The sequence below is a fragment of the Empidonax traillii genome, unplaced genomic scaffold (genome assembly GCF_003031625.1).
Source record: "Empidonax traillii isolate 1590-97213 ecotype Southwest subspecies unplaced genomic scaffold, ASM303162v1 scaffold812:size654646, whole genome shotgun sequence".
NCBI classification, from domain to species: domain Eukaryota; kingdom Metazoa; phylum Chordata; class Aves; order Passeriformes; family Tyrannidae; genus Empidonax; species Empidonax traillii.
Genome location: NW_020956005.1, coordinates 307,821 through 330,919, shown reverse-complemented (window position 1 = coordinate 330,919; position 23,099 = coordinate 307,821). Strand labels below are relative to the sequence as shown.

The 23,099-nt window shown below is 53.7% G+C and overlaps 1 protein-coding gene across 2 annotated transcripts in view; it reads right to left on the bottom strand.

Moving 5' to 3' along the window:
* The window catches only part of SORL1 (sortilin related receptor 1), a 42,529-nt gene that overhangs the window by 10,131 nt on the left and 9,299 nt on the right, over positions 1-23,099 (bottom strand). Inside the window, exons 2-33 of one of the 2 annotated variants that reach the window (XM_027901774.1) lie at positions 22,585-22,701; positions 22,206-22,331; positions 21,889-22,050; positions 20,707-20,774; positions 20,405-20,585; positions 18,452-18,553; positions 17,496-17,665; positions 17,177-17,369; positions 16,670-16,787; positions 16,089-16,162; positions 14,428-14,516; positions 14,148-14,326; positions 13,225-13,411; positions 12,079-12,207; positions 11,761-11,846; positions 10,073-10,245; positions 9,715-9,846; positions 9,477-9,568; positions 8,532-8,778; positions 8,236-8,374; positions 7,460-7,633; positions 7,200-7,313; positions 6,719-6,841; positions 6,212-6,331; positions 3,804-3,929; positions 3,436-3,543; positions 2,869-3,000; positions 2,510-2,641; positions 1,750-1,884; positions 1,230-1,385; positions 527-676; positions 33-161 (exon numbers count right to left, since the gene is read on the bottom strand). In XM_027901774.1, the coding sequence (XP_027757575.1) occupies positions 33-161; positions 527-676; positions 1,230-1,385; positions 1,750-1,884; positions 2,510-2,641; positions 2,869-3,000; positions 3,436-3,543; positions 3,804-3,929; positions 6,212-6,331; positions 6,719-6,841; positions 7,200-7,313; positions 7,460-7,633; positions 8,236-8,374; positions 8,532-8,778; positions 9,477-9,568; positions 9,715-9,846; positions 10,073-10,245; positions 11,761-11,846; positions 12,079-12,207; positions 13,225-13,411; positions 14,148-14,326; positions 14,428-14,516; positions 16,089-16,162; positions 16,670-16,787; positions 17,177-17,369; positions 17,496-17,665; positions 18,452-18,553; positions 20,405-20,585; positions 20,707-20,774; positions 21,889-22,050; positions 22,206-22,331; positions 22,585-22,674 (4,336 nt within the window). In that variant the 5' untranslated portion in view covers positions 22,675-22,701. The remainder of the gene's footprint in view (positions 1-32; positions 162-526; positions 677-1,229; positions 1,386-1,749; positions 1,885-2,509; positions 2,642-2,868; positions 3,001-3,435; positions 3,544-3,803; positions 3,930-6,211; positions 6,332-6,718; positions 6,842-7,199; positions 7,314-7,459; positions 7,634-8,235; positions 8,375-8,531; positions 8,779-9,476; positions 9,569-9,714; positions 9,847-10,072; positions 10,246-11,760; positions 11,847-12,078; positions 12,208-13,224; positions 13,412-14,147; positions 14,327-14,427; positions 14,517-16,088; positions 16,163-16,669; positions 16,788-17,176; positions 17,370-17,495; positions 17,666-18,451; positions 18,554-20,404; positions 20,586-20,706; positions 20,775-21,888; positions 22,051-22,205; positions 22,332-22,584; positions 22,702-23,099) is intronic. The other variant, XM_027901775.1, reaches the window with a different exon arrangement.

The window sequence follows — 23,099 nt, the reverse complement described above, 5'->3', positions numbered from 1 at the left end:
GGCACGAGAAATGGGAGGGGGCTGCTGCTCACCGGTGCAGTTCCTCTCATCACTGCTGTCTGAGCAGTCCAGGTATCCATCACAGCGCTCTGTCAGCATGATGCAGGCCTCTCCATCCTCACATTTGTAACCATTAGGGCACGACAGGGTGCTCTGGGTGGCTGCAAAAGGCAGAACAGTTCAGGACTCAAGGCAGGGAAGTTCCCTCACTGGGCTGTCTGCAGTGCCAGCGCTGCTTCCCAAGCAGACAATGGGCTGGCTGCATGTCAGAGAGGGATCTCAGGCTGATGTGTCTTGTCCTGGCATGGTGGCATCAGAAGAACCTGCAGCTTACCCCATGGAAAACAACAACTGGACTTTTAATGGCAATGGCACTGCTCGGGCTTTTAATTCCTTTTTTCCCGTGAAACTGCATTCACCGCAAGGATTTCCCCAGCAACAAAACTCCTGAGCAGCTCCCCTCTCCTCACCAGGAGCTTCCCAAGGGAAGGAGCCGGGTGGGACCCTCTCCCCTGCCCTGACTCACGGCAGCTCCTCTCGTCCGTGCCGTCCTGGCAGTCCCTCACGCCGTCACACCGCTTCCAGTTGGGAATGCACTTGTGCAGCTGCTGGCACTCGAACTCAAACCTGCTGCAGCGCCCCGGCAGCGCCGGCGAGGTGGCTGTCACGTTGGGTCCTGCACGCAGAGCAAGGGAGGAAACCATCCAAAAACCGTGGGGAAACCAGGAGGGACCAAAGCCCGTCCCCGGGTCCCGACTCCACTAGATGGCAATCTCTTCCCGTCTAGCAGGTGGATGGTGGATGCTGGGATGGCGCCTCAGCCATCCTCTCTCCTGACTGCAGAGGGCTGGAAAAGCCACTGCTTTGCAGGGAATGTCCTGCTCAGGTTGCAAGTGGAGCTGGAGCTGTGTCCCAGGCAGAGAGGGATCACAGGGTCACAGAATAAGCTGAGCTGGAAGGGACCCACAAGGATCATCGAGTCCAACTCCTGGGGGATGGGCACAGGCCCATCCCCAAGAGTCACCACCTCCTGTGCCCCAGAGGATCCTCCAAACCCTCCCGGAGCTCTGGCAGCCTTGGGGCTGTGCCCACTGCCCTGGGGAGCCTGTTCAGTGCCAAACACCCTCCAGAGGAAAGAGACCTTCTTCTAATATCCAACCTAACCCTCTCCTGACACAGCTATCAGATCCTACAGTGAGAGGGGAAGGGTGGGGGAGAGGAGAGCTCACGTGGGGTGGGACAGGCCTCCTCATCAGAGCCGTCAGTGCAGTCCCTGTAGCCGTCGCACACCCAGCTGTTCATGACGCAGGAGCCGCTGTTGCAGCGGAAATGGTTGGGCAAACACGTCGGTGGGACCAGCGTGGTAATGGGATGAACTGGAGAACCTAAAAACACCCCAGGGGGAGAGCCAAGCTGAGCTCCCTGCAGGCTGTGCCCGCTCCTGGCATGCCCCGGCCGCTGCCAGCAGAGGAGCAGGAGAGGCATCACAAGCCCGGTGCTGTCATCTGCACACAGCTGGTGAAAACACTTCCCGGCTTTGGAAATCAAGAGTTTCCAGGTTTTTGGAAATCAGGATTTCCAAAAACGCAGAGTGAAAGGGTGCACACTCAGCCCGTTCATGGGGGATTTTGGAGGCACAGGGGCTGCTGTGGGCTGTCCCAAGCAGCCCCATGGGAAGGCAGCTGATGCTGCCGGTGGTCCTTCAGCATGTCACAACCCAGAGAAGAGCAGGGTGCTGCGTGTCCTTACCCTCACAGTCCTTCTCATCAGACCAGTCCCCACAGTCGTTCTCCTTGTCGCACTTCCACCGGTTGGGGATGCAGTGCCCGTTCCCACACTGGAACTGGTAGTACCGGGAGCAGTTCGGGGCCTCTGTTGGGTTTTCTGACAAGGAGAGGAGACTCCTGTGAGCCCCAGAGTTACCTCAGCATTTTTCAGCACAGCTGAGATGTGGGAGCATCTCAGGCTGGCCTTGAAAATATCACCCAGCACGGGCAGGAGCCTTTTTCTTTATCTCCAGCATCCCCCAGCCCTCACTAGGCCTGTTGCCACCACTGTTATGACTGTGGCCAGACACCACCCGTGATCTCAGAACCGGAGCTGACAGCAGAATCCACCAGAGCACAGCAGAAAGGGAGAAGAAAACCCTGCAAGTCTGAAATGAAGACGCAGCTGCCTCGCCTGGCTGGGTACAGCTCCCACAGCCACCCAGGGAAATGCAGTAAATATTGAGTTTGGCTGGAAACCACCTTTCTACTTTGGGCTGGGAGTCTGTGCGGCAAATGTGGTCACGTATGACTTAGTCAAGCACAAGATGTGCCAGCTGCACTGGATTTTCAGTGTGCAGGACGAGGGCAATCATACTGATCTCCACACGAGACACACTGTGATGTGCCCATGGAATACACGTGTACACACGTGTAGAACGTGAAGAAGCTGGTACTCCACGCTCCTGGAATTCTCAAGAGGCTGGAACTGCAGGGACAGGAGACCCTGGGGTGCTGCTCACCACAGTTTGCTTCGTCGGAGTAGTCCCCGCAGTCGTCCATCCCGTCGCACTTCCACACCAGGCTGATGCACACCCCATTCTGGCACTGGAAGCTGAACTGGTCGCAGGTCCGGTGGAACTCGGGGTCCTGGGCTGCAGGGCAGCATGGACAGGTTTAGTGTACACACAGAGGGCCTGAAGGAAACTCATCATTGAGAGGAGCACACTGAGAGGCAATCACGGATTTAACAAGCAGAGCGTTACACTCCAGAGCCACCTCTTAGATCTGGCAGCTTTCTGGTACCCTGGTTCTGTCCATGCCTCTGGTTTCATTCTCTGTCCAACCCTCCTTTAGCAGAGATGCCCAGTGTCACACTTACAGCAGCCAGCATAGTTGGCATCTTCGTCTGACCCGTCCCGGCACTGGATGATGCCGTCACACACCATGGAGTGGAACAGGCACTGCTGCCGGTTCTTGCACACAAAATCCATGTAGCGGGTGCACAGGGGCTCTGGAGGGTCAGGAGAGAGTGGGGGTGGCACCTCTGCTGTCCTTGACAGCAGGAATTCCACCCCGGGGGTCTGCACAGACCTGGGGGGATTTCAGGAACGTACCGAACGTTCCCAAGGCAAACGGGAAGCGTCTTGAGTTGCACATGAGCTGTGTGCCTGCACAGGCTGCTTTCACCCAATAACACATCAGGGTGCAAACCCAAAAGGAGGGGTGGGTCACCTCCCTGAGCACAGCCCCTGGCAGTGCCCTCCCTGTCTGTCCCAGCCTGACAACTGCGCCGTTCGCTGACCCGCCGATTTCCCCTGGGGCTGGTGAATGCTAACTAAGGCTTTCCCATTATCTCTCCAGGGCTTTATTCCCACCCAGACAAGCTTTGGCAGAGCATAAAGCCTGCCAGCCGTGGCTGCTGGGGCCCCACGGCCCTGGTACTCACCACAGTGCTGCTCATCCGAGGCATCAGAGCAGTCGTTGATGCCATCGCAGTGTTTGCTGGTTGGGATGCAGGTGCCGTTGGGGCACTGGAAGCCATTGCACTTCTTCTCTGAAATTCAGAATTGGGTGGATGTTGTGTGGTTTGTTTTGGGTTTTTTTTTTTTTTTAAGCTGGTTTGGTTAGCCACAAAAAGCCACGGCACAGCCCCAGTTGCCCTCGCCCTGTGCCTGCTTTCGGAGGGAGGGGGATCATCGCCCTGAGTTGGCTGCTGGTTTATCTCAGTGGGCATGCAGAAATCCCTCCCACCCCGTGGCAGAGCCACATTACCACACACAGAGCACGCTTTACCACCCACAGAGCACACTTTACCACAGTTGGAGGGGTCCTCATCAGAGCCATCCTGGCAGTCGGCGTCGCCGTCACAAGCCCAGCGCTGTGGGATGCAGTGGCCGTTCTGGCACTGGAAGCTGGAGGCCTCACAGGTGTGATAAACTGCTGAAACCAGAGCCAGGGGGACACCTGAGTGTGGGGTGTCCCCTCTGGGCTGTCACCACATCCCTGCTGAGCTGTGGCACGTGATGAGTCGGGTCACGCCACCCCACACCCAACTTCTTCCACCTGCACCAGGACCCCGTGCCATGGCAGGTCCCACCACTGAGCACAAACAACCACCCCATGGACCCCAGGCAGGAGAATTCCACGAGTTCCAGGTTCTCCCAGGTCTCTTCCTCTCCATGCCACGCTTGCTCACAAGCCTGCTGTGAGGAATGGCTCGTTCCTGCCTCAGAGATGGCTTTTGGAGGCTGCAGCCCTCCCAAAGCTCTCCCACACTCAGGAGCCTCTTTTCCCTTTAATCTCAGTCCTTGGTGCGTGCAGGCAAAGGTGACAGTGGTGGCAAGCCCTGGCAGAGCATCAGAGTCCCCCCATGCCAGGCGGGACAAACTCAGTGACAGCCCTTAATTAAGGCAAACAAGGCTTTTCTGAGTTGCCAAAGCAAACCAGAAATACAATTCTCCTTGGAGGCTTTCCTCAGGCTCCTGTCAGGGAAATATCTGCCCGTGGGGCAACTGGGTGGAAGCTGAACCTGTGTTGTCACTTTGGAGACAAACGCTGCTCTTCAACCAGGAGAGCGCTCGGAGTTATTGAGAAAAGCAATGTTCAACTTAATTAAATTGCATGATACCGAGTTTCAGGTTAGAGAGTGACATGCACTCGCAGATATTTCAAAATAGTACAATCTTGTGGCAGTAATATTCTATTAGGTATTCAGCGTGAAATGTAATTATTTTAGATAAGCGCAATAATTGCAGCCGGTGAAGTCAGACGGAATGTTCCTCCAATAACTGTGATCCTCTTAGATAATTTCAGCTTCAGGGCTTCACAAACCCAATGTGCCTTTTTTTTTTTTTTTTTGAAGTAGGTTCCTTTCCTCTAGTAATTCTCTCTGGAGGAACTCATATGAGAGATAAGTGATAGCAATATAAATTAAACCTTCTCCCAAAGCCGTGCTCCTCGGAATACCAATGACCAGGATCCCCAGGGCTATAACCCCGTGTGCTCGAGGCACAGCAAATGCCTCAGGGGTGAACACACACACACAGCTTGGAGACCTGAAAGGGATCTCCCAAATCCTCCTGCCAGAGCCCCAAACAGCACCTGTTGCCTCTGTTTGTCCCAATGGCTCTGGGCTGCAGCTGGAGCAAAGCTGCTGCCAGCATTCCCAAGGGTTCCTGTGCACCCCAAAGGGCTCCCCCAGCCCCATCAGCCCATCAGATCTCCACCCCATGCCATGGAAACCACAGTTTGTACCTTGAAGCACTCCATGTATTACTTTATAAATACAGTGTCTTTCACTGATGGACTGATACTCTCAGAAGTCTCTTCTCATGCAAATACCTGGGGTTTTTTGGCTTGGTTGGGTTTTTTTGTTTGTTTGTTTTGCTTGTTTGTATCAGTCTTTTCCACTAGAAAACACTGTTATCTGTTGGCTTTTCTAATGAGAAAAGGGCTCTGTGTGGGTGTTAACCTCAGGAGGCTGCTGAGGAACATCAGTGTCACACTGCAGTGATGAGGGTTTGTTGAGTGTTGTGACTTTAAACTGCAAAGACAGAGTGAGGCTCACAGGACTTGCTGCGCAGGAGACACAAACTAGGAATAATATTATTTCTGGCAGCCAGGTTGCATCAATATGAGTTGAAAGTAAAACAAGAGCAGGTCTTCCACGTGTGACTCCCTCTTAGGACACTCCCCTTAGGTTTTCAAGTCTGTGAAGCAGTGAGGCTGCTAGAAGACAATTCCTGAGCTAAATCTGCCTCTTCTTCAGATCAATTAATCGTGGAGAAGCTGCAAAGAACGTGCCTGTTTTCTGCACCAATACTTAATGGCAGGAAAACAGATTGAAGCTGTGAAATGCTGCCAGTGCACACTGGCCTGATTGCTGCCTTCCTGCAACAGGGGAGCCTCTTCTGCCAGAAGAATCCTCTGGCTGCTTGGCAGCCACAGAGCTGCTTCCCATTCCAGTGCCTGTTGGTGCAACCTTGCAAGTGAAAAGCAAAGCTGGATCCCTGTGTGAGCATCTCAAAGCTGTCAGCAAATTCCCAGCGAGGCCTAAGGAGAGGAACCCTGGGGTTTTGGAGCATTACATCACCCCAAGGTGAGCTCTGCTGGATGCTCTAACGAGCAGGGAAACTGAGGCAGGAGGTGCTGGCCAATGTATCACAGGCTGTGAGCAGAGAGTGTTTGCAGAAGAGGGTTACTTGTCCCATCAAAGCACTCACCAGTGCAGTTGGCTTCATCAGACCAGTCCCTGCAGTCGTTGTCACCGTCACACATCCAGGACAGACGGATGCACATCCCTGAGCTGCAGCTGAACTCATCATTCCTGCACTGGTGGGCCTCTGCAAGCAAAATGTTTGGCTGCAGGTCATGGAGAGTACCCAAGGAGCAGTGTGGGGCAGCTGGATGGCAATGACACAGAAATGTCCCAGAGAGGAGAAGAACCAGCACACGGCCTCACTCTCTTCTCCTGTCCCTCATTTCCCAGTATGTGATGGTCCTGGTCCCCCATTTCCCAGCACCCAGTAAATGATAGTCCTGTCCCCCATTTCCCAGCAGCCAGTAAATGATGAGGAGGCAGCTGTTAGCCTGGATAAACAGCGGGATCTGACTGCCTTGTCTTAAAGCATTCCCCAGGCATCCAGATCCAGCAGCTCTGAGCAGCACAGACGCTGCAGAGCAGCTTTCCACCCTTGCACAGGTAAGGAGGTTGCAGTGAGGGCACTCACCACAGTGACTTTCATCGCTGTTGTCCCCACAGTCATCTTCCAGGTCACATTTGTAGGACAGTGGGATGCAGGTCCCCGAGCCCTGGCAGCGGAATTGGGTCTCGGCGTCGCACACGGTGGTGGCTGACGGAGAGGGGAGGGGAAGGAGGAGGAGAAGGAGGTTAAGGTGGTGGTTAGACAATGGTTTCTGCTGCCTAAGTGTGTGTACTCAGTGCAGAGAGGCTGTGCCCTCAATTAGCTTCAGAAGACAATTTCTGTAAGGGACAGTTGGCATCAGTCTCACGGAATTTTAGACACTGACCCCTGAACTGGTCGAGGGGGAAATACTGGCCAACCCATCCAGCTGGATGCCTACCAGAGGAGGTGAGTTACACCCTCTCTTGCTGACCCTGACTGTGAAGGCAGCGTAGAGCATCAGGTGCGGTGCCAACACACCAGACATCTACCCTGGGACAGGCCACCACCCCTGCAGGACACTCACGGCAGTTCTTCTCATCGCTCATGTCCCCGCAGTCGTTGTCGTTGTCACACTGCCAGATGCTGTTTATGCAGTTCCCATTGGAGCACCTGTACTGGTTGGGCAGACACGTGTTTTCTGGTGCAGGAGGGAAAAACCAAGACAAGCTGGGCTTTAGAAACAGGCCCCACTTCTTCTCAACGGAGAGAAGGTCACGCTGACCCCTCCCAGTGGCAGGAGATGCCTCTCAGCACAAGGCAGAAGCAAGAACAGAGTGTTTTTACCTTCCTTCATGCAAGTGGTGTTCTTCATGACGTAGCCACGAGGACAGTCACACCTCACCTCCCCCGTGGGCAGCACGGTGCTGGACACCCCCTCAGGGCACTTGCAGCTCCTGCCGTGGTTGGACTTGGGCAGGCAGAGCAGGCTGCAGGGCTTGGAGATGCAGGCATTCTCCCCTGGAGCCAGGGAAGAGGAGAAAGGGGGCACTGTCAGGACAGAGGGCTGGGAACACCCAATTTCAGCTGCCATGCCCAGGATTTGGAGCTCGCTCTGCAGTGCTGGGTGCTGAGGGGCCTCAGGAATGCACTGAGCCATCTGCTCCAGGGAGCTTAAACCTCTTCCCAGTCTCCTACAGAGCCCCTTGATGGTCTTGTACCCCTCTGAAAACGGGTATAAATCAGCATTTTCATCACACAGGGGCTGCTGCTGCCTTATCACAGCTCAGATGGAGGACTAATTGGAGGACAAAGTTGACGCAGCTCTAAGACACTATTATTTTTTAACCCATACAGCACTTTGTTTGGAAAGGCTGTGGTCTGCGACCTAAAGTGAGGTGCCACCACAGGTGCCTGCCCTGTGAGCTCTCTCCCTGATTTGGATTATCTCTCTTGGCAGCCAAAAAGCAGCACAGAACACTCATGGAACTCAATCCTCATGACTGTGCCTGAGAGCTTCAAACCCTGCAGGAATGGGGATATGGCCAGGAGGGCCTGGGAACCTTTGGAAACTGGGGATGAACACATTTCCAAATGGCAGGAAAGCTCATCTGCACACTCACCCGTTGTCTTTCCTCTGTAAAAGATTTTCATGTCCATGATCCCATTTAATCGGCCGACTAAGATCTCCATTCTCGAGCCGCTGGTTTTGGATGCTCTGAAGATGCTCAGCTGGGACCAGTCATTCCAGTAGATCTCATTCTGAAACACAGGCCTGGCTCTTAGTCTCAGGAGCAGCAGCACTGGGGCCGTGCTTGTCAAGCGGTACCTGCACTAAGCCCCCCTAAAACCTGGATGTTGGGGGGACACTGAGAGTGCAAGCTCAGAGCCTGCACGCTATGGAAACAGGAAAACAAACCTTAAACACAGCAATGGCATAAGGGTGAGGGAGGCTGTCCAGGATGACAGATCTCTGCATCCCATTGAAATCCACCCTCTCGATCCTGTCCATGTAGGCTTCGGTCCAGTAGATCCAGTGGTCATCCACGGAAATGCCGTTTGGCCACCGCACGCCCTCCGAAACGATGCACCCGGCCAGGGACCCGTCCATGTCACTCCTGTAAATCCCAGCTCTGGAGTCCCCCCAGTCCGTCCAGAACATCAACCTGACAACAGGCAGAGAGGTTACTCCAAATCATCCCAGGAACAGCTCATCAGAGGGAACCAGGCTGCAGAAGCAGAGGTTTGAAGGCTTTGCTTTGCATTCCCCTGTCTCCTGCACGCCGTGCCTTTGAAAAGGGAGCTCTGCAATTCTAATGAACGCCACCAGCAGCTCCACGAGCAGCACAGAGGCTCATTCAGCTGCAGGCTCCGTGGTATGAGTGCAGCTGCAGGTTCACCTTGCTGTGAACTGCTTCACTTTGGCACAGATGCCCGAAGACAGCTCGGGTTTGTCAGAGCTGCGTTTGCAGCCGCAGCAAAACCCCGCTCAGAAAGGCACAACAGCTTAGATTGGGCTCTTGGATTCGAGCTCAGCTTAGTTTCTCACGCCTCACTGCAGCTTTGCCCACTGACCAGACCAGTTCTACTGGCAGGAAAAGTTATTTACCAGTAGATAGGTATGGGCAGGAAAGAATAAACAGTTTGCGATCTCTGCTCCGAGGTGGCTTAGTTGGGCATGTGACGGCAAGAGTGGGCTCCAGGGGGAAGGACTGTGAGCTGGACACGCTGTGCTGTGTCTGTGCCCACATTTTGGCTTTCCCAGACGTCCATGCAGCCCTCTCCCTTGTGTTGTTAGCGGTGAAGGATCAGCATGGCTCCCCTGGGGAACACCAGGGCACCCACTTGTGATGCTCGTTCTTACCCGTCTCGGGGAACCAGGGCGAGGGCTCGGGGTCGCTCGAGTATGGAGGAGTTGAGGACAGTGAGTCGCAGGTCTCCATCTGGATTGGCAACCTGAGCCAAAAACCAAAACCAGGAGGGCTGTGTTTACTACACTGGCTTTAAAGGGGCATGAAATCTCTGGCAGGTAATTACAGCTCCCTAATAAGATACGCTCTGCCACAGTCACGTCTCCGTAGCACAGGTGGGCTGAGCCGTACCTCAATTTTGGGAATCCCAGCGTTGACCCAGTAAAGCAACTGGCTGAGGGGTTCAAAAGCCAAAGCTTCCACTGTCTCCAGCCCTGTGCTTATGATTATTTCTTGCCCAGAGCTGCCATTGAGGCAAAGACGCTAAAAAAAAAATAAATAAATAATCAGAATAAAAGATGAGGAACTTCCTCGGGCTGAAGGTGAGAGCGTGGTCAGGTGTGCAAGGCAAGCAGAGACAGACAGCTGGGAGGGGAGCAGCACCAAGGCAAACATTTGTATTTCGGGGTGTGGGTGAAACACCCCGGTGCAAGGAGGTGATGCCAAGGGGCAGCCAGACCCACGGCAGCCTCTCCACCCCCTGGCTCACCTGGATAATGTCCAGAGTGACATCAGCCCAGTACAAGCAGTTGTGGTCGTAGTCAAAGTCGAGGGCAACTGCCCCTCTGAGCCCTGCCAGGGGCAGCTCCTCGCTGACGCCCGAGGCCAGGTCGTAGCGGTGGATGGAGTAGCGGGTGGCGTAGAGAATGAACTCGTTCTCCTCTGCAACAACAGCCAGTAGAACAACGTGATTTAGTGGCTACTCAAGGGGCAAAAAAAGCTAGCAGGTATTTTCTGACCCCTGGTTTTTGGCACCTCAGGGAGGCAAAGATGTTTTGTCTCACTTGGGATTAGGTTAATGAGAACATGGGTCCAGGGACACACTGTGGCCATTGTCTGGTCCAGGAGGAGGAGGAAAGGCCAGCAAAAGTGTGATCCCTTCCTTCCCACAATCAGAAACAAAATAGTGATCTCCTCTCCCTCAAAAACCCCGTCAGAAAGGTGGGAGTGGTGTAAATCTGCAAGTGTTAAGGGACGCTGGCACCGCAGGAAATATCCCAGGGTGGGTTTTGTGTCTGAATTGTGTCAAATCCAGCGTAATGGGATCCTGGGCCAGGACAAAGTCTCCTGGGCATTAGCAACACTGCTGGTCAAGTCCAATAATGCTATTAATGAGTAAAGCTAATGTCAGTAAGTAACTCTGGCTGTGCATCCCTAATGAGATTATACGGAGATATGAAACAGATACTGTACATGAAAGTGTTACCATGGTGCGAGCCAACAACACGTATCTGAAGACGATCAGCAAATACTCTGGGAACACTGCACTTCAAAGGGCAGCCCGGTGGGGACAGCAGGTTTATTTTGCAATCAGCAGGGCCCTTCTCAGCATGACCAGCACAGCTCTCCAAATAGCTCAAGAGGGCTCAGAGGGGTGAAAAAACGTGTCGGGCTCTGAACGAGGAGTAAAACTAAGCACGGCGTTGGCAAGAATCCCAGCGGAGGGAAGGCTTCCCTGGGCTGTTTCGCACCTGGAATGTCTTTTGCACCCTGAAAAATCTTAGGGCAGTGCAAGGAAACCTCATGCTGGTGGTCTCAGCTGCCCCAGCCCTCACATGAGCCCCTGCCCTGCCTCAGGCTCTGGAGCTGCAGCACAGCAGCATGCTGATCACGCAGCTCGTGACGGCAGATTAAATTAAAGCTGTAATGAGCAGAATGCAAATAACTTTGGCAGCACAGGGGCATGAGACTGCTTCAGTGCCTTGTATGTTTGAGAGGGGAAAATAAGGGTGGGGGTGAAGTCTGGCAGGCATGAGGGCTGAAGGGCAGGCTCTGCCCTGGTCTGGCCCCAAATAACCATCCTTCAGCCGCATACAGTGGCTGTCTCAGGGTGGTACCTTCCCAAGGGTTTCTCCAAGGTGGGGATATCCTTGATCTAATTCTTGTCTGTCTGGTTGGGTTCACACCAGCTACAGCTAGGACATGATCAGGATAAGAGGGTTCCTGCCTGCAGCCTGCCCCGAGGGGCTCAGGAGCAGAGAGGGCTCTGCACCGTGGGCTGACGCTGCTCTCTGGCCATTGGAGAGGAGCTGATGATTCGTAACCCACCGAGGCTCCTGTGTCACCCAGGTTTTGTCTGAGAGCCCTCTAGGAGTTTTTGCATGGTCCCTGAGGCACCAGCCAGGGGTTTTATGAATGAAGCCCTTGTGCCCAGAAGCAATCCTGCCCTGTACTCACCAGCCAGCGGGCACGGCACCAGCTCCCCCTCGAGCCGCGACTCGATGTCTCCACCCGCACAAGTGTCCCCAGAGATCTTTCTGTAGCTGCAAACACACACAGTTTATCTCATGGAAACTCTTAACAGACCATCCTGTGCAGCCTGAATAAGCAGCAGTGTTTAATTGCAACGTATGTCCAAACATGCCAGTTGTTTACTGGCACTCGTGGGGCGTTTTCATTGTGGGGTTTGTGGTTGTTTGGGGTTTTTTTGAATCACCAGTAGGATAAATACCAGCTTTTGGGAGATCAGGTTGCCCTCCCAAGTGCAGCACCTACCCTCGAGTCTTCTTGTAGGTTGAGCCAACAGGGCAAGGGACTGGTGGGTCGTAGGGTTTCCCAGCAAATTCAGGGTCAGGGACACAAACTTCTAATGATAAGTCGTCGCTCAGTTTAAAGCCAAAATCACTGCGAGGAGAAGAAAGGTGTAAGGGAGAAGGAAAAAATGCAGCCATCCTATTCTATGACTCTGCTCTACTTTTGCACGGAATTTTTAAGCACCCAGAGTGTCTCAGAAGACCATTCACTTATTATCAGCATTTAGCTGCATATGATTTCTCAGAGCCAGACAGGACGTTTCAAGAACATTTTGCAAATAAGTTTGCCAGTGGCTGGGCAGGCTGGGGAAGATGAGGCAGCAAGGCAGAGCTGAGCCAGTGTGCTCTGAAAACCTGGCTGCAAGCCCCAGTTCTCCTGGCTGGCTTAGGTCACCGCTCTGTCTCTTGGCTTGTGCTGTTGGTAAAAAGGGAGTTAAAGTGCGGCTGTTCCTTGGAAAATGCTGTGGAAGGGGTTGTGTCAATCTGACTTTGCAGGGAGCTGCGATTCCGAGGCAGGGATTGGATCCCACCAGCCCTATTCTCAGTCTGCTCATGGTGAGCCAGACTTAATCTCTGTCTCAGCATTAGACAGGCAGATCTGGGCCCGAGCAGTCTGGTGTGAGCTCCACTGAAAGCCCAGTCCCTGAAAAGCAGTTCACTTCCTAACCCCAAACCTTTGCAGCACACTGCCAGAGCGTGTTTCCTGATCCTAACCCAGTGTCAGTAATGTGCAAATTGCAGGCAAAGTGATACAGCAGGGCCAGCTGCATCCCTGGGGCTGAAGGTTCACAAAGCTTTTTGGTGGAGGATCTCTTAATGCGATGAGAAACTGCCTGCCATCATTTGAAAGGTGAGGGAGTAACAATACTTTCCTCTTCCAGGGAACCTTTCAGAGGCTCCCAAAAGGCTCTAAAGACATTAATTAAGTCTCACACCGTGTCATTAACGAAAGGATGTTTTCAGTCCGTTCAGTTTCCTCCTTGCTATAAAATGAGGCAGCGACACTGAGAGCCACAGAAATTGGGTGTTTGTTCACTCTGAGCGATTGGTCACAGATAACTTATCTCAGACTTACATCCCAGACTACAAGAAATTAATTGGTATTTACCATTCAAAGTCTTCCCTCGTGCAGGAGCAGTTGGAGACCATGACAGGCCTGTCAAAATCCTCCCCATTGAAACAGGTGGCATGAGGAGTCCTCCTCTTGAAAACGGTTTTGTGCCCCAGCAAACACTCGTTGCCTCGCTCGTCGGAGGGTGACCACAGCTTGTAGTCATTCTCTGTGCAAGGGACCCCTAAGAGAAGGAACAAGGTTGGGGTATGGAAAGGTGCAGTCCTTGCAGCCCCCCAGGAAAACAAGCCCAAAAGGTGGGAATCCTGGACCTGCCACGTCTTCAGCCCCACACCCTGTTTTAAAGCAGGAAAAATCCTCTGGATTGTTCTCCCCCCAGGAGGGCAGGCATCCAGCCCCACACCACACTAACACCCTTCTCTTCCCTGTCCCAAAATGACAGAATTCCCCCAATCTGCAAGGCTCTAGCTCTGTCCCAAAGGAAAAGGCAAAGCCAGGAGCATTCCAGCTGGGAACGTGCAGCGGCACGCGGTGACAGGAGGCAGCGACAGTGAATCTGTGATGCCTCATTTAAATGGAGTCGTTCTGGTTACCAAACAGATCCGTTCCCAACAAAACGTCAGGGGAATCAGTTATAAATTTTAGTCAAGTAAATTCCTCTGCCGGGTTTAACTGCGCTTTGATTAAAGTGCTGCCTCGCAATCAAAGCTGAAATGGGTTATAAAACATTCATAGGCACAAGCCTTCAGAAGGAATTTTTCTGTTTTTTTTTTTTTTTTTTTTCCCCTTTTTAACAAATTCCTCGGTGAGGAGGGAAGGGATAGGGGCAGAGCACTGGGAATCCGAGTGCCCTCAGCAGCAGTGACACGAGGGACAGAGCACCCCAGCATGGACGGTGGTACCGCAGCCCCTCTGGACACAGCCACCCTCAGCAGTGGCTCTGCCACCTGTCCCCTCACCCAGCACGTCCGTGGTGTTGATCTGCAGGATGAGCCAGCTGTGGCCATTCTCTTTGTAGGAGCCAAAGATGGTGAAGATGGTGCTCTTCTCCCCCGGCTCGGTGAGCAGCCCGTACACAAACACCGGCTTCTCCGAGAACGTGAACACTTTCCAGGTCTCCCCTTCGTTTGTGCTGTACCTGCGGAAAGAAGGTTGGGAGAGGTGCCAGGGGCATTTCCTGCCTGCTGCAGGGCACTCTCTCCCATCCCACAGGAGCAATCCCTGTGCCCTGACACTTACTTGAGCTGGTCGGTCTCGGTGCCCTGGGCGATGGCCACGAGAATGCCCCCATGGTCACCCCAGGTGTAGTAGTGGGGTCCAGACAGTGCCTGGAAGAGAAACAGTGCTGAGGGCTGATCAGAGCCGTGCTGAGCTGAGGGGAAATGGCTGGAAAGCGTGCTTTGTCAGAAAAACACCTCCTGACCTGAGCTGATGTTTCAGCCCGGGCCAAACCAAGTATCTGGAGGCACCAGAGATTGAAGTGTTTATGGGACAACATCTGCAGATGAGAGCAGCCAGCCCAGTTTCCCTAATAGCTGAGTGTAAGTGCTGCACTGAGCTCTGGCCTCTGCTCCTCCAGCTCTGGGTGCAGGGAAAGAATCAATGGAAGAAGTGCCATGACATGAAATCAGAGTCCATCGCTGCCCCTCTCATTTGTCATGTCTGAGAGGCTTTCCCAGCACTTGGCAGAGATTCAGTACCTCCTCAGACTGCAGAGAATTGTTAGTTCTTGGGCTGTGGAAGGTCTTCTGAATGTTCAAACAGAAGTGGGGCCATGGCATGCAGAAACAAGTCCTGAAGAGGATTTATACATCCATCCCATGGCAAGAAACTTGTATTTCACGCTCACCTCCACCACAAAATCACTTCTGGTTTCCTATTCAGTGCAGCTCTGGGTGAAAACAGGCAGCATGTCCACGCCTGACTCTGTTCACAGGACGTGCTGTGATGCCTGGGGAACGTTGTTATACAGGGCACTGGATGTATTGTTTCTTTCTTCTCCGTGCTGTGGGACCACACCAGTGATGCGGAGAGCAACGAGCCTTCCAGCCTGCTGCTTGTTGCCAGAGCTTGGGGGGGAAGGAGCTGGGCTGCTGCTTCTCAGCTGAGGAGTTACTGGGTCATTCTGCACCTTTGCTCAGGATACAAAGAGCCCAGGTCAGTCAAGGGCTGGGTGCTGCTCCCTGTGGGTCAGCGCTTTCCTTGCCACGTTTTAATTGTTCTTCAAGGCAACCCCGCTGAGCCAGGGGAGGCTGGCACCTGAAAGTCTTGGGTTTTGGATACCTGGATGCTCCGTGGCTGCTCCCCACAGGATTTTGGAGAACCACAGTCGCTTTGGCAGCAGCCAGACCCGTGGTGTGTCCCCACCGCCGCTGCAGCTGCCCAGACCTCACCCAGACCACACAGCACTCGCAGGAGGAGAAGGAGGCTGCTCAATTCCCAGGATTAAATAGCTTGCAGATGTTGAAATACCACATTTACACTGGCTGCAGAGCGCACAGGCAGACCACAAATACTGCCACAAACCAGAATATCCACTCAGTAAACAGAATCAAGCTCCCCATAAACCCAGGGCAACATCCCGTTTTTCTGGAAGGCGCCGGAGCCTCTCCAGACACTCCCACGTACAAAGTCCTGGCTGTCAGCCCCGTCTAAAAGAGGCCAGGTGACCCATGCTGAGGGCAAATCCAGCCAGGTGAAGGAGAGAAACAGAGGAGAGAGCTTTCCTGCTTTTAAATCCACCACTTACACCAAGAGGTTCACCTTCAACCAACCCACGCCTGGTCCTTCACCTGCACACCATTCTGCCTTGGTTTTAAGGCACATTCAGCACCTTCCAGCTCTTGGATTCACGTGGAGGTCACCTTTAATATCATTTGTGAGCACAAGAGCAGCCTTACCTCTCTCCACCTTGCTCCAGCACTGCTTGAGACATAGACGTTGGTTTTCCTTGCCATGTTCTTGCCAATGGAGCCTAGGAAAAATGGGAGAAGTCATCCTTCTTGTGAAATGCAGATTGACTGCTAAGAATGAAGCCAGACACCTCCAAAACTATTTTTGCCCCTGATTAAGGAGCCGATTTTTCACACTGTAAATTAATCCCTTCCAAAGCAAATATTTTAAAGACTATTGCACGTTTTAAAAGCAGATGGGGAAAAACCCATGGCTGTAAACATGATCAAACAAAAATGCGTGTGTTCCTCAGTAAAAGAGCGAGACAAACAGGAATTTCTGAATCTTCAAGGAACCCTTCACGTGGATCAGGGAAGGAGATCAGAACAGAGCAGGTTTCTCACGTCACTGCGCTGCAGTAAAAATGTTCATGCTTGTAATTACTGTATGAGGACTGGCAGCAGAGAAAGGACAGCAAAAAGGAACAATTTAATTGCATTTTATAACCTGCTTGTAACAAACTAGATGCTGCCAAGTTCCTCGTGTCCTGACAACAACCAACCCCAAGCCAAGGGAAGGGAAGCGGTACCGGTGGCGATGATCAGTCCTGGTGCTGACTCCTTGGAGAGAATGGGCATCCTACGGAGCTGGAAATTCAGCAGCTGGCTCAGGCGCTGGGCCAGGTGGAGAGAGCAGCCCTGGGAAAGCTGGGAAAGCAAAACCACCGTGGCATTAACCTCTCTCTAATGGCTCAACACTTTCCTTCCATTGTGTCCCCAAAAATTTGTCCCCACCTTGCAGGTGAGGCCGCCCCAGGGCAGAGCAGAGCGGGACAATCCCCTCCCTGATACCCCCAGGACAGGGTTGGCCCTCCTGGCTGCCAGGGCACTGCTGACTCAGGGCCAACTGGCCACCCACCAGAACCTCTCCCCTTGGAAAGGGCTTCGTGTTGGGATTGACGTTTCAGCCTCCTCTGAAGGCTGCAAAGCACCTCTACGATCACCACGTCCGACCACCAACCCCCGCCACCGCCACTCAACCACCTCCCCGAGGGCCGAGGGCGCTTTTGGGATGGATTTCCCCCCTGTGCTGCTACCTGGCAGTCGATGTGCTCCCCGTAGCGGGTCTGAGCCGGGGGCTGCAGCAGCTCCCAGGTGCCGCCCTTGTCGAAGGTGATGACGGAGCGCATGTTCTCCTCGCTGAAGGAGCCGTTGATCAGCGTGGCGATGTACACGCCCCGCACGCCCTCCACGCGGTGGAAGTCAGCGAAGGGCTCGTTGGCGAAGTACCTGGGAGGAGAGGCAGAGCTGGCATCGGTAAACACGGGGAGCTGTCAGCTCTTGGATGAAACAGGGCCAGAAATGACGCAGCCTTCGGCCGACGCTCTTGGCGTGGTTGGGTGGGTCCCACATTACCTGACCAAGGTGTCGCTCCCAGCTCCCCCCGGGCTGTAGTACAGCACATTCTCCAGAGAAAGGGAGAACTTCAGGCCCTCTGCCTCCGAGATGTAGAGGTTGGTCCGGTTGTTGTCGTGGCTGACACACACAAACACCTGGTCCTCCGAGGCATCAGCAACGTAATATTCCTTTGGGGCACAAAGAACAGGCCAGAAGGCTTCATGTGTGGGCACACACAGCCTGGTTTAGTTTCCTCCTACCTAGCTGAAAGCACTCTTCCCCCCCCGCTTTGGTGTTTTTTCCACTCTGTTCACTTTGCTCTTCTCTTTTGTGTTTCTCCCACAGTGATTTCTGTCCTCTGCCCTGCACAACCCACCGGGCAAAGCCCCCCAGAAGCAGCATCGGGAGCAAAGCCCCATCAGTGATGGATCTCTCTGCCTGCACCCACTGAGGCTGGGGTGCCAAACTGCTCTGTGTTAACACCAAGGACTTGCTTCTTGTGCCCTTTTGCATCCTCACCAGCCTGGGGACACCTCAGCACACCTGGATCGTGGACCCCAGACCCTTTGCAGACCCTGGACATCCTCCCCCTGCAGAGAACTGGATGCCACAGGCCACGCCAGGGGAGCCAGAGTGTGCTGGGTGACCTTGCACCCCACGCCATGGGAAGAGGTAAGGTCCCCAAAAGCAGAGTCAGAGCAGTGGGATCAGCCCTTCTCTGGGAATCTGGGCTTTGCTATGCCAGCCTCCACCCCCAGTGCTGGAGGAAGCTGGCTGACTGTCCAAGGACCACCCTATGAACCACAAGATCCCCCTAACGTGAGCTTGTCCTCAGCCAAACCCCCCAGCAGGGTTATACGAGGTCCCTTCCCACTCCTGCAGTGCCTGGTGGAAGGCAGCAAACCGCTGCTGATATTGGAGGGCGTCCTTGGCACGGGAGGGAGAGAGGAGGCTGCTCAGAAAGCACCACTTACCTTAATTGGATGCTTGGTGACGAACTGTGCCACGCGCATCGGCTTGCGGTTGAAGGAAACCCAGAGCTGGACTGAGGGCGGCTCTGAGCTGCCAAGCAAACGCTGTGCAGAGCACAGGGACCTGTTAGGAGTGGCTCTCACCCCCCCAAATCCCCCTCATCCCCAGAGGCTGCAATTACCCATTGCCCCTTCCTGCACGAGGGCAAAGCGTGGTGGCCGCTGGGACTGATGATGGGAGCTTAAACTGCCACAGCCAGTGCTCAGCAAGGAGGCAAACTGCCCTTTCTGCCCAGCCAGGTGGGGGTAAGGGGGCTGGTTTTAATTCCTCCTTTTTCTGCAGAGCAGACTGCCCTTTCCTCCTTCCTTTTTCTTTTTTTTTTTTTTTTTTGTTTTGTTTTTGTTTTTTAAAGATTTGCACAACATGAAGAAGCCCCAGCGCGGAGCCAAGAAAGCAAAAAGCTGGGGGGCAACCTATTTCGTACAGGATGCCAGTGGTAAGAACCTAAACCCAGATTTAGGCTCCAAAAATAAGCGGCCTGGTTTCTCCCAGGCTCTGTATCGCTAAGCAACCGTGCCTCCCACAGAAAGGAGCAGGAGTCAGAGCCCTGGGAGCCTCTGCCACCCAGCCTGGCCTTTCCCCAGGGCTGCTCCTGCTGCAGCCCAGGTTTGAGGCAAGTGCCTGATTTCAGACCTGAGAATGTGACTGCCAAACCAGGGGGTTCCAGCCAGCCTCCCTCTGCCTCAGTGTTTCCCAGCAGCCTTGCCTTGGGTGATTTCACTGATGTTCAGTGTAACAGCAGTCATTAGAGCTGCAGGGGAAAGCAGGACGTGCTTCCCCCTGTGACCCCTGAGTGCTCCAGAAGCACAAAAAGCTCCAAAGAACCCCCAAATTGAGTTCAAACTCGCCTTGTGCTTCCAGGACGCTGCCTGCAAGCCCAGAGGCTTCTCTGCAGAGACACAAACCACCTCCAGCGTTTCACCCAACACCACCAACAAGCCCTGATAAAATCTCCTGCAAACCACAGCCCGGGCACAGAGCCAAGGGGCCAGGCCCTGGGAGTTACAGGCTGTACTACCTGCAAGAGAGACTCCTGAGAAACTGGAATTGCTCTGCAAACACGTCCCCTGCCAGTGCTGGACACCACTGTGGCTGGAGGTGACACTGCCTAGGAGACTCGATGTGTTTCTGCAAGCAGTCACCCCTAAATGGAAAAGGCTCCTTCTTTAAGCACTCAGGGGGTGGAAGGCAATGCTAGAAAACTGCTCCTTGAATTCTAGAAGGATCAGGACTTATCCCTCTGGCATCATGTTTCCAATCATCTAAAAAGGACCTGCCCTCAGAGAGAGCACAAACATTTTCTTGCTTTTCTTTCAGGTTTGTCTGAAACTGTAAAAATTATAGGGGGGGCCCTGGCTACAGGGGGACCAAAAGACCGCTTTTGCTCACCCACATCCCCTTTTCTTAGGAAAGCAAACTGGAAAACCAGCTTTCTTTGCAGGCTGTAGCACATTAGGCTACTTGGACCTAGTCCACGTTTGACGGTAATCGTCTCTGACAAGCGGCCTCCCAACCACGGAGCTGCTGAGCCACATCCCCCCTTCCCTCCCACCCCCACCCCGAACATCCTTCCCAGGCATCCTGTGGTTTTTCCCCGGGTCCCAGCACTTTGCAGGCTGACCTACTTCTGCCCAGCCTGCCAGGAGGCAGGAGCATGGAAACACCAGAGCTTCGAGTGCCACGGGCAGGCATTGCTTTGTCCATGGCAGTGCGAGCCCAGGGGGGGATGGCAGCTGCAGGCAGCCTGGTGACACCTATGTGACAAGCTAAACGTGAATTCTGGAAGCTGTCAGGTGCAGCAACGAGCAACATCACCCCTGGCAGATGCTCTTGCCCCGCTGTGGTTCTGTACCCAACCCTCCCCCTCAGCGGTGAATTCCTCATGTCACACTTACCACAGACTTCGTTGCAAACATGTATTTGTCCCTGAGCTGGAAGTCTTCCACGTCCTCCAGGATTATTTCCTTGTTTTCCCGGCTCTGGAAGAAGTCGGTGCTGCGGATGACGGTGGAAGCGCCGGAGGGCTCGTGCCGCTCGATGTACACCGTGTTGGGCTTGTCGTAGGGCTCAACCCCCCTGGGGGGGACAAACGAGGTGGTGGTGGCACCTCCATGCTCACAGAGCAGTGGGTATCCCCTTTCAAGAGGGGAATGTGCAGCAGCCCTGGGTGTCCTGTGTGCACGGGTGGGATACGTACCACGAGAAGGACTTGACGTGTTCCTGAATCATTATCCAGGTCTGGCCGAAATCATCCGATTTCCAGAGCTGCAATGACAAAGGTGGGATTTGAAATGTCATCTGCCGTGACAAAGATGCCAGTGGGATTGGGACACAAACAGACCCAGCCCTTTAAGAGACCCCATCTCAGACAGGGTAGACCTGCATCCATCCATGACTACTCTCATGACTTCTCTTTCTGTGGCAGCTCCTGGAGCAGCAGCAACCTTTCTAGCAAGCAGCAGTAGAATAACCCAAAAAAAGGAAAAAAACTGTCCTTTAGCCTGTCCAGAAGGATTTCCCACTGTCTCTTGACCCCACATGGTTTTACACTAACTCAGAAATAAAATGAATTTCTATAATGTCCTTGTGGAGTGCGATGGCAAGGGGAAATATCTGGGCGGAGCTCACACCCCCCTCAGAGGTGTGAAACCCCCAAGCAGAGCGACATGCTGCTGCTGCAAACCTGCAGGCATCAGGAATGTCAAGGTCAAGAGGAGTGATAGGATCTTTTCCTTTTCTTTCTGCCCAGCTCTGACATCCCTGGATGCCTGGAAGGCATCCCAGCACTCACCCTGCTACGACCAGACTGGAAACAGCACAGACTGTGCATGTGCTACCCTGGTTATTTCACCTCTAGGTTTTCCTTGTGCTGCCTGTGTCTACCTGAAGGTGCTGTAACTATTTACAGTCTTTACCCAGTAGCTCCAGGGAAAACAGAAGTGTTTGTATTCAGGAAGCAGTTTGTTGTGCAAGGTCCAAAGCCAAACCACAGGAAACACTGCAGAGGTCATCCTGCCTCGGCTGCCAGAGCTCTGGGGAGAGTTCTGACCATGAGAGCTGGGGGGATCAATACAGTCAGGAGCATCAATGAAGGAAAAGGGTTGGGAAATAAGGCAACCACCCTGCAGGTACTTTATCCTCGCTACTCCAGAGCTCAGGAGCCAGACAGACTGTAGGGAAGGGGATGTCCTGGCCAAACTGGGACAGCTCTGCATGCATCAGTCCGAGATCAGACACCCTGAACAGTCAAAGCATGAGCCCACATGGCCCTGGCACAAGGCAGGGTGACTCTCAGCTGTGGGGGACGTGACAGGCCAGGGGAATGTCCCAGCAGGGCAGAGGCAGGATGCCGGTTTCCCACCTCAGCACAAGTGCTCACCTGTTTTTTAGGATGAGACCTGTCGAAGCCCAGGAGGAGGCTGGGGTTCCTGCTGTGCAGGAGGAGATCAGCTGCTCTGAAGGGAATGGAGAAGCCCTGGATTGTGTTGCAGAAGTCGGTGGTGATCCAGAGGTACGGGGCGAAGGCGTCCACGAAGATATACTGGGAGTGGAGGAGCGGACAAGGAAGAGGGAAAGCAGGAGGTCAGAGCAGGGATCACACCAGCAGCAACAAAGGTAGGCACCCCAGGGGAGCCTTTGGGAGGGTAAAGTCTGGAGAAGAAGAATTTGGCTGTCCCAGGTGCCACATCCCCTCACCCTCTTGTTGTCAGCCGGGCTGTGGTAGAACTGGGCGATGGCCACCTCGCTGCTGTTCCCCCCGTCGAAGCTGAACCTCTCTGAAATCTTCTTAAAGCTCTTCCCGTAGTCATAAGACACGTAAACCTGCCAAGGAGAAGCCCCAGAGTGAGGAGTGCAAAGTTCTGGGTTCCCTTCTGGCAGATTCAGCAAACTCCAAGGCGGGGGAAGCCTTAGAGATTGCCTGAGCATGCTTTGAACCCATTATTTATTACTTTTTTTTTTTTTTGCCTCTCTTTTGTTTCCCAGCACACAAGGGCGAGTCAGGCTGTAGCTCAGCAGCCACCATCAGCCTGCCTGGCCCAGAAGCAGAGAAGGTGCCCCAGGATGCATTACTTACATCGCTGTTTTTGGGACCCAGCAAAGACAGGCTGTCCCTGGCCAAGGCCACGATCACGTTGCTCTTCTCTCCTGCCCAGTGGACGACCATCTGATTGTGGGAATCGTTGAGGCTGACCTGCAATGCCAAGGAAAAGGGCACCCTGAGGCACAGCCTCGTTCAGAGGGACCCTCAGAAAGCAAACACCCGCTTGGAAAACACACAGACTTTGAGGAAACCCATTCAAAGCAGCATCTCTCCTGAACATGCTGGCAGGATGTGCCTAATAAGGTTAGTTTTCCCTTTATTCTTCCTCAGAGAAATGGGATTTGGGGGATGATGAGAATGACAACTAAAACCAAGGGCTGGGAAGTGTTTTCAAACCCAGGCTGATGAGGCAAAAGTGCCACAGGGAAACGAAGTCTCTTCTCTCTGGTGACCAGTGATGGGACCCAAGGGAATGGTTGGAGCTGTGTCAGGGCAGGGTTAGGTTGGATCTTAGGAAAAGATTCTTCCCCCAGAGGGTAGTTGGGCAC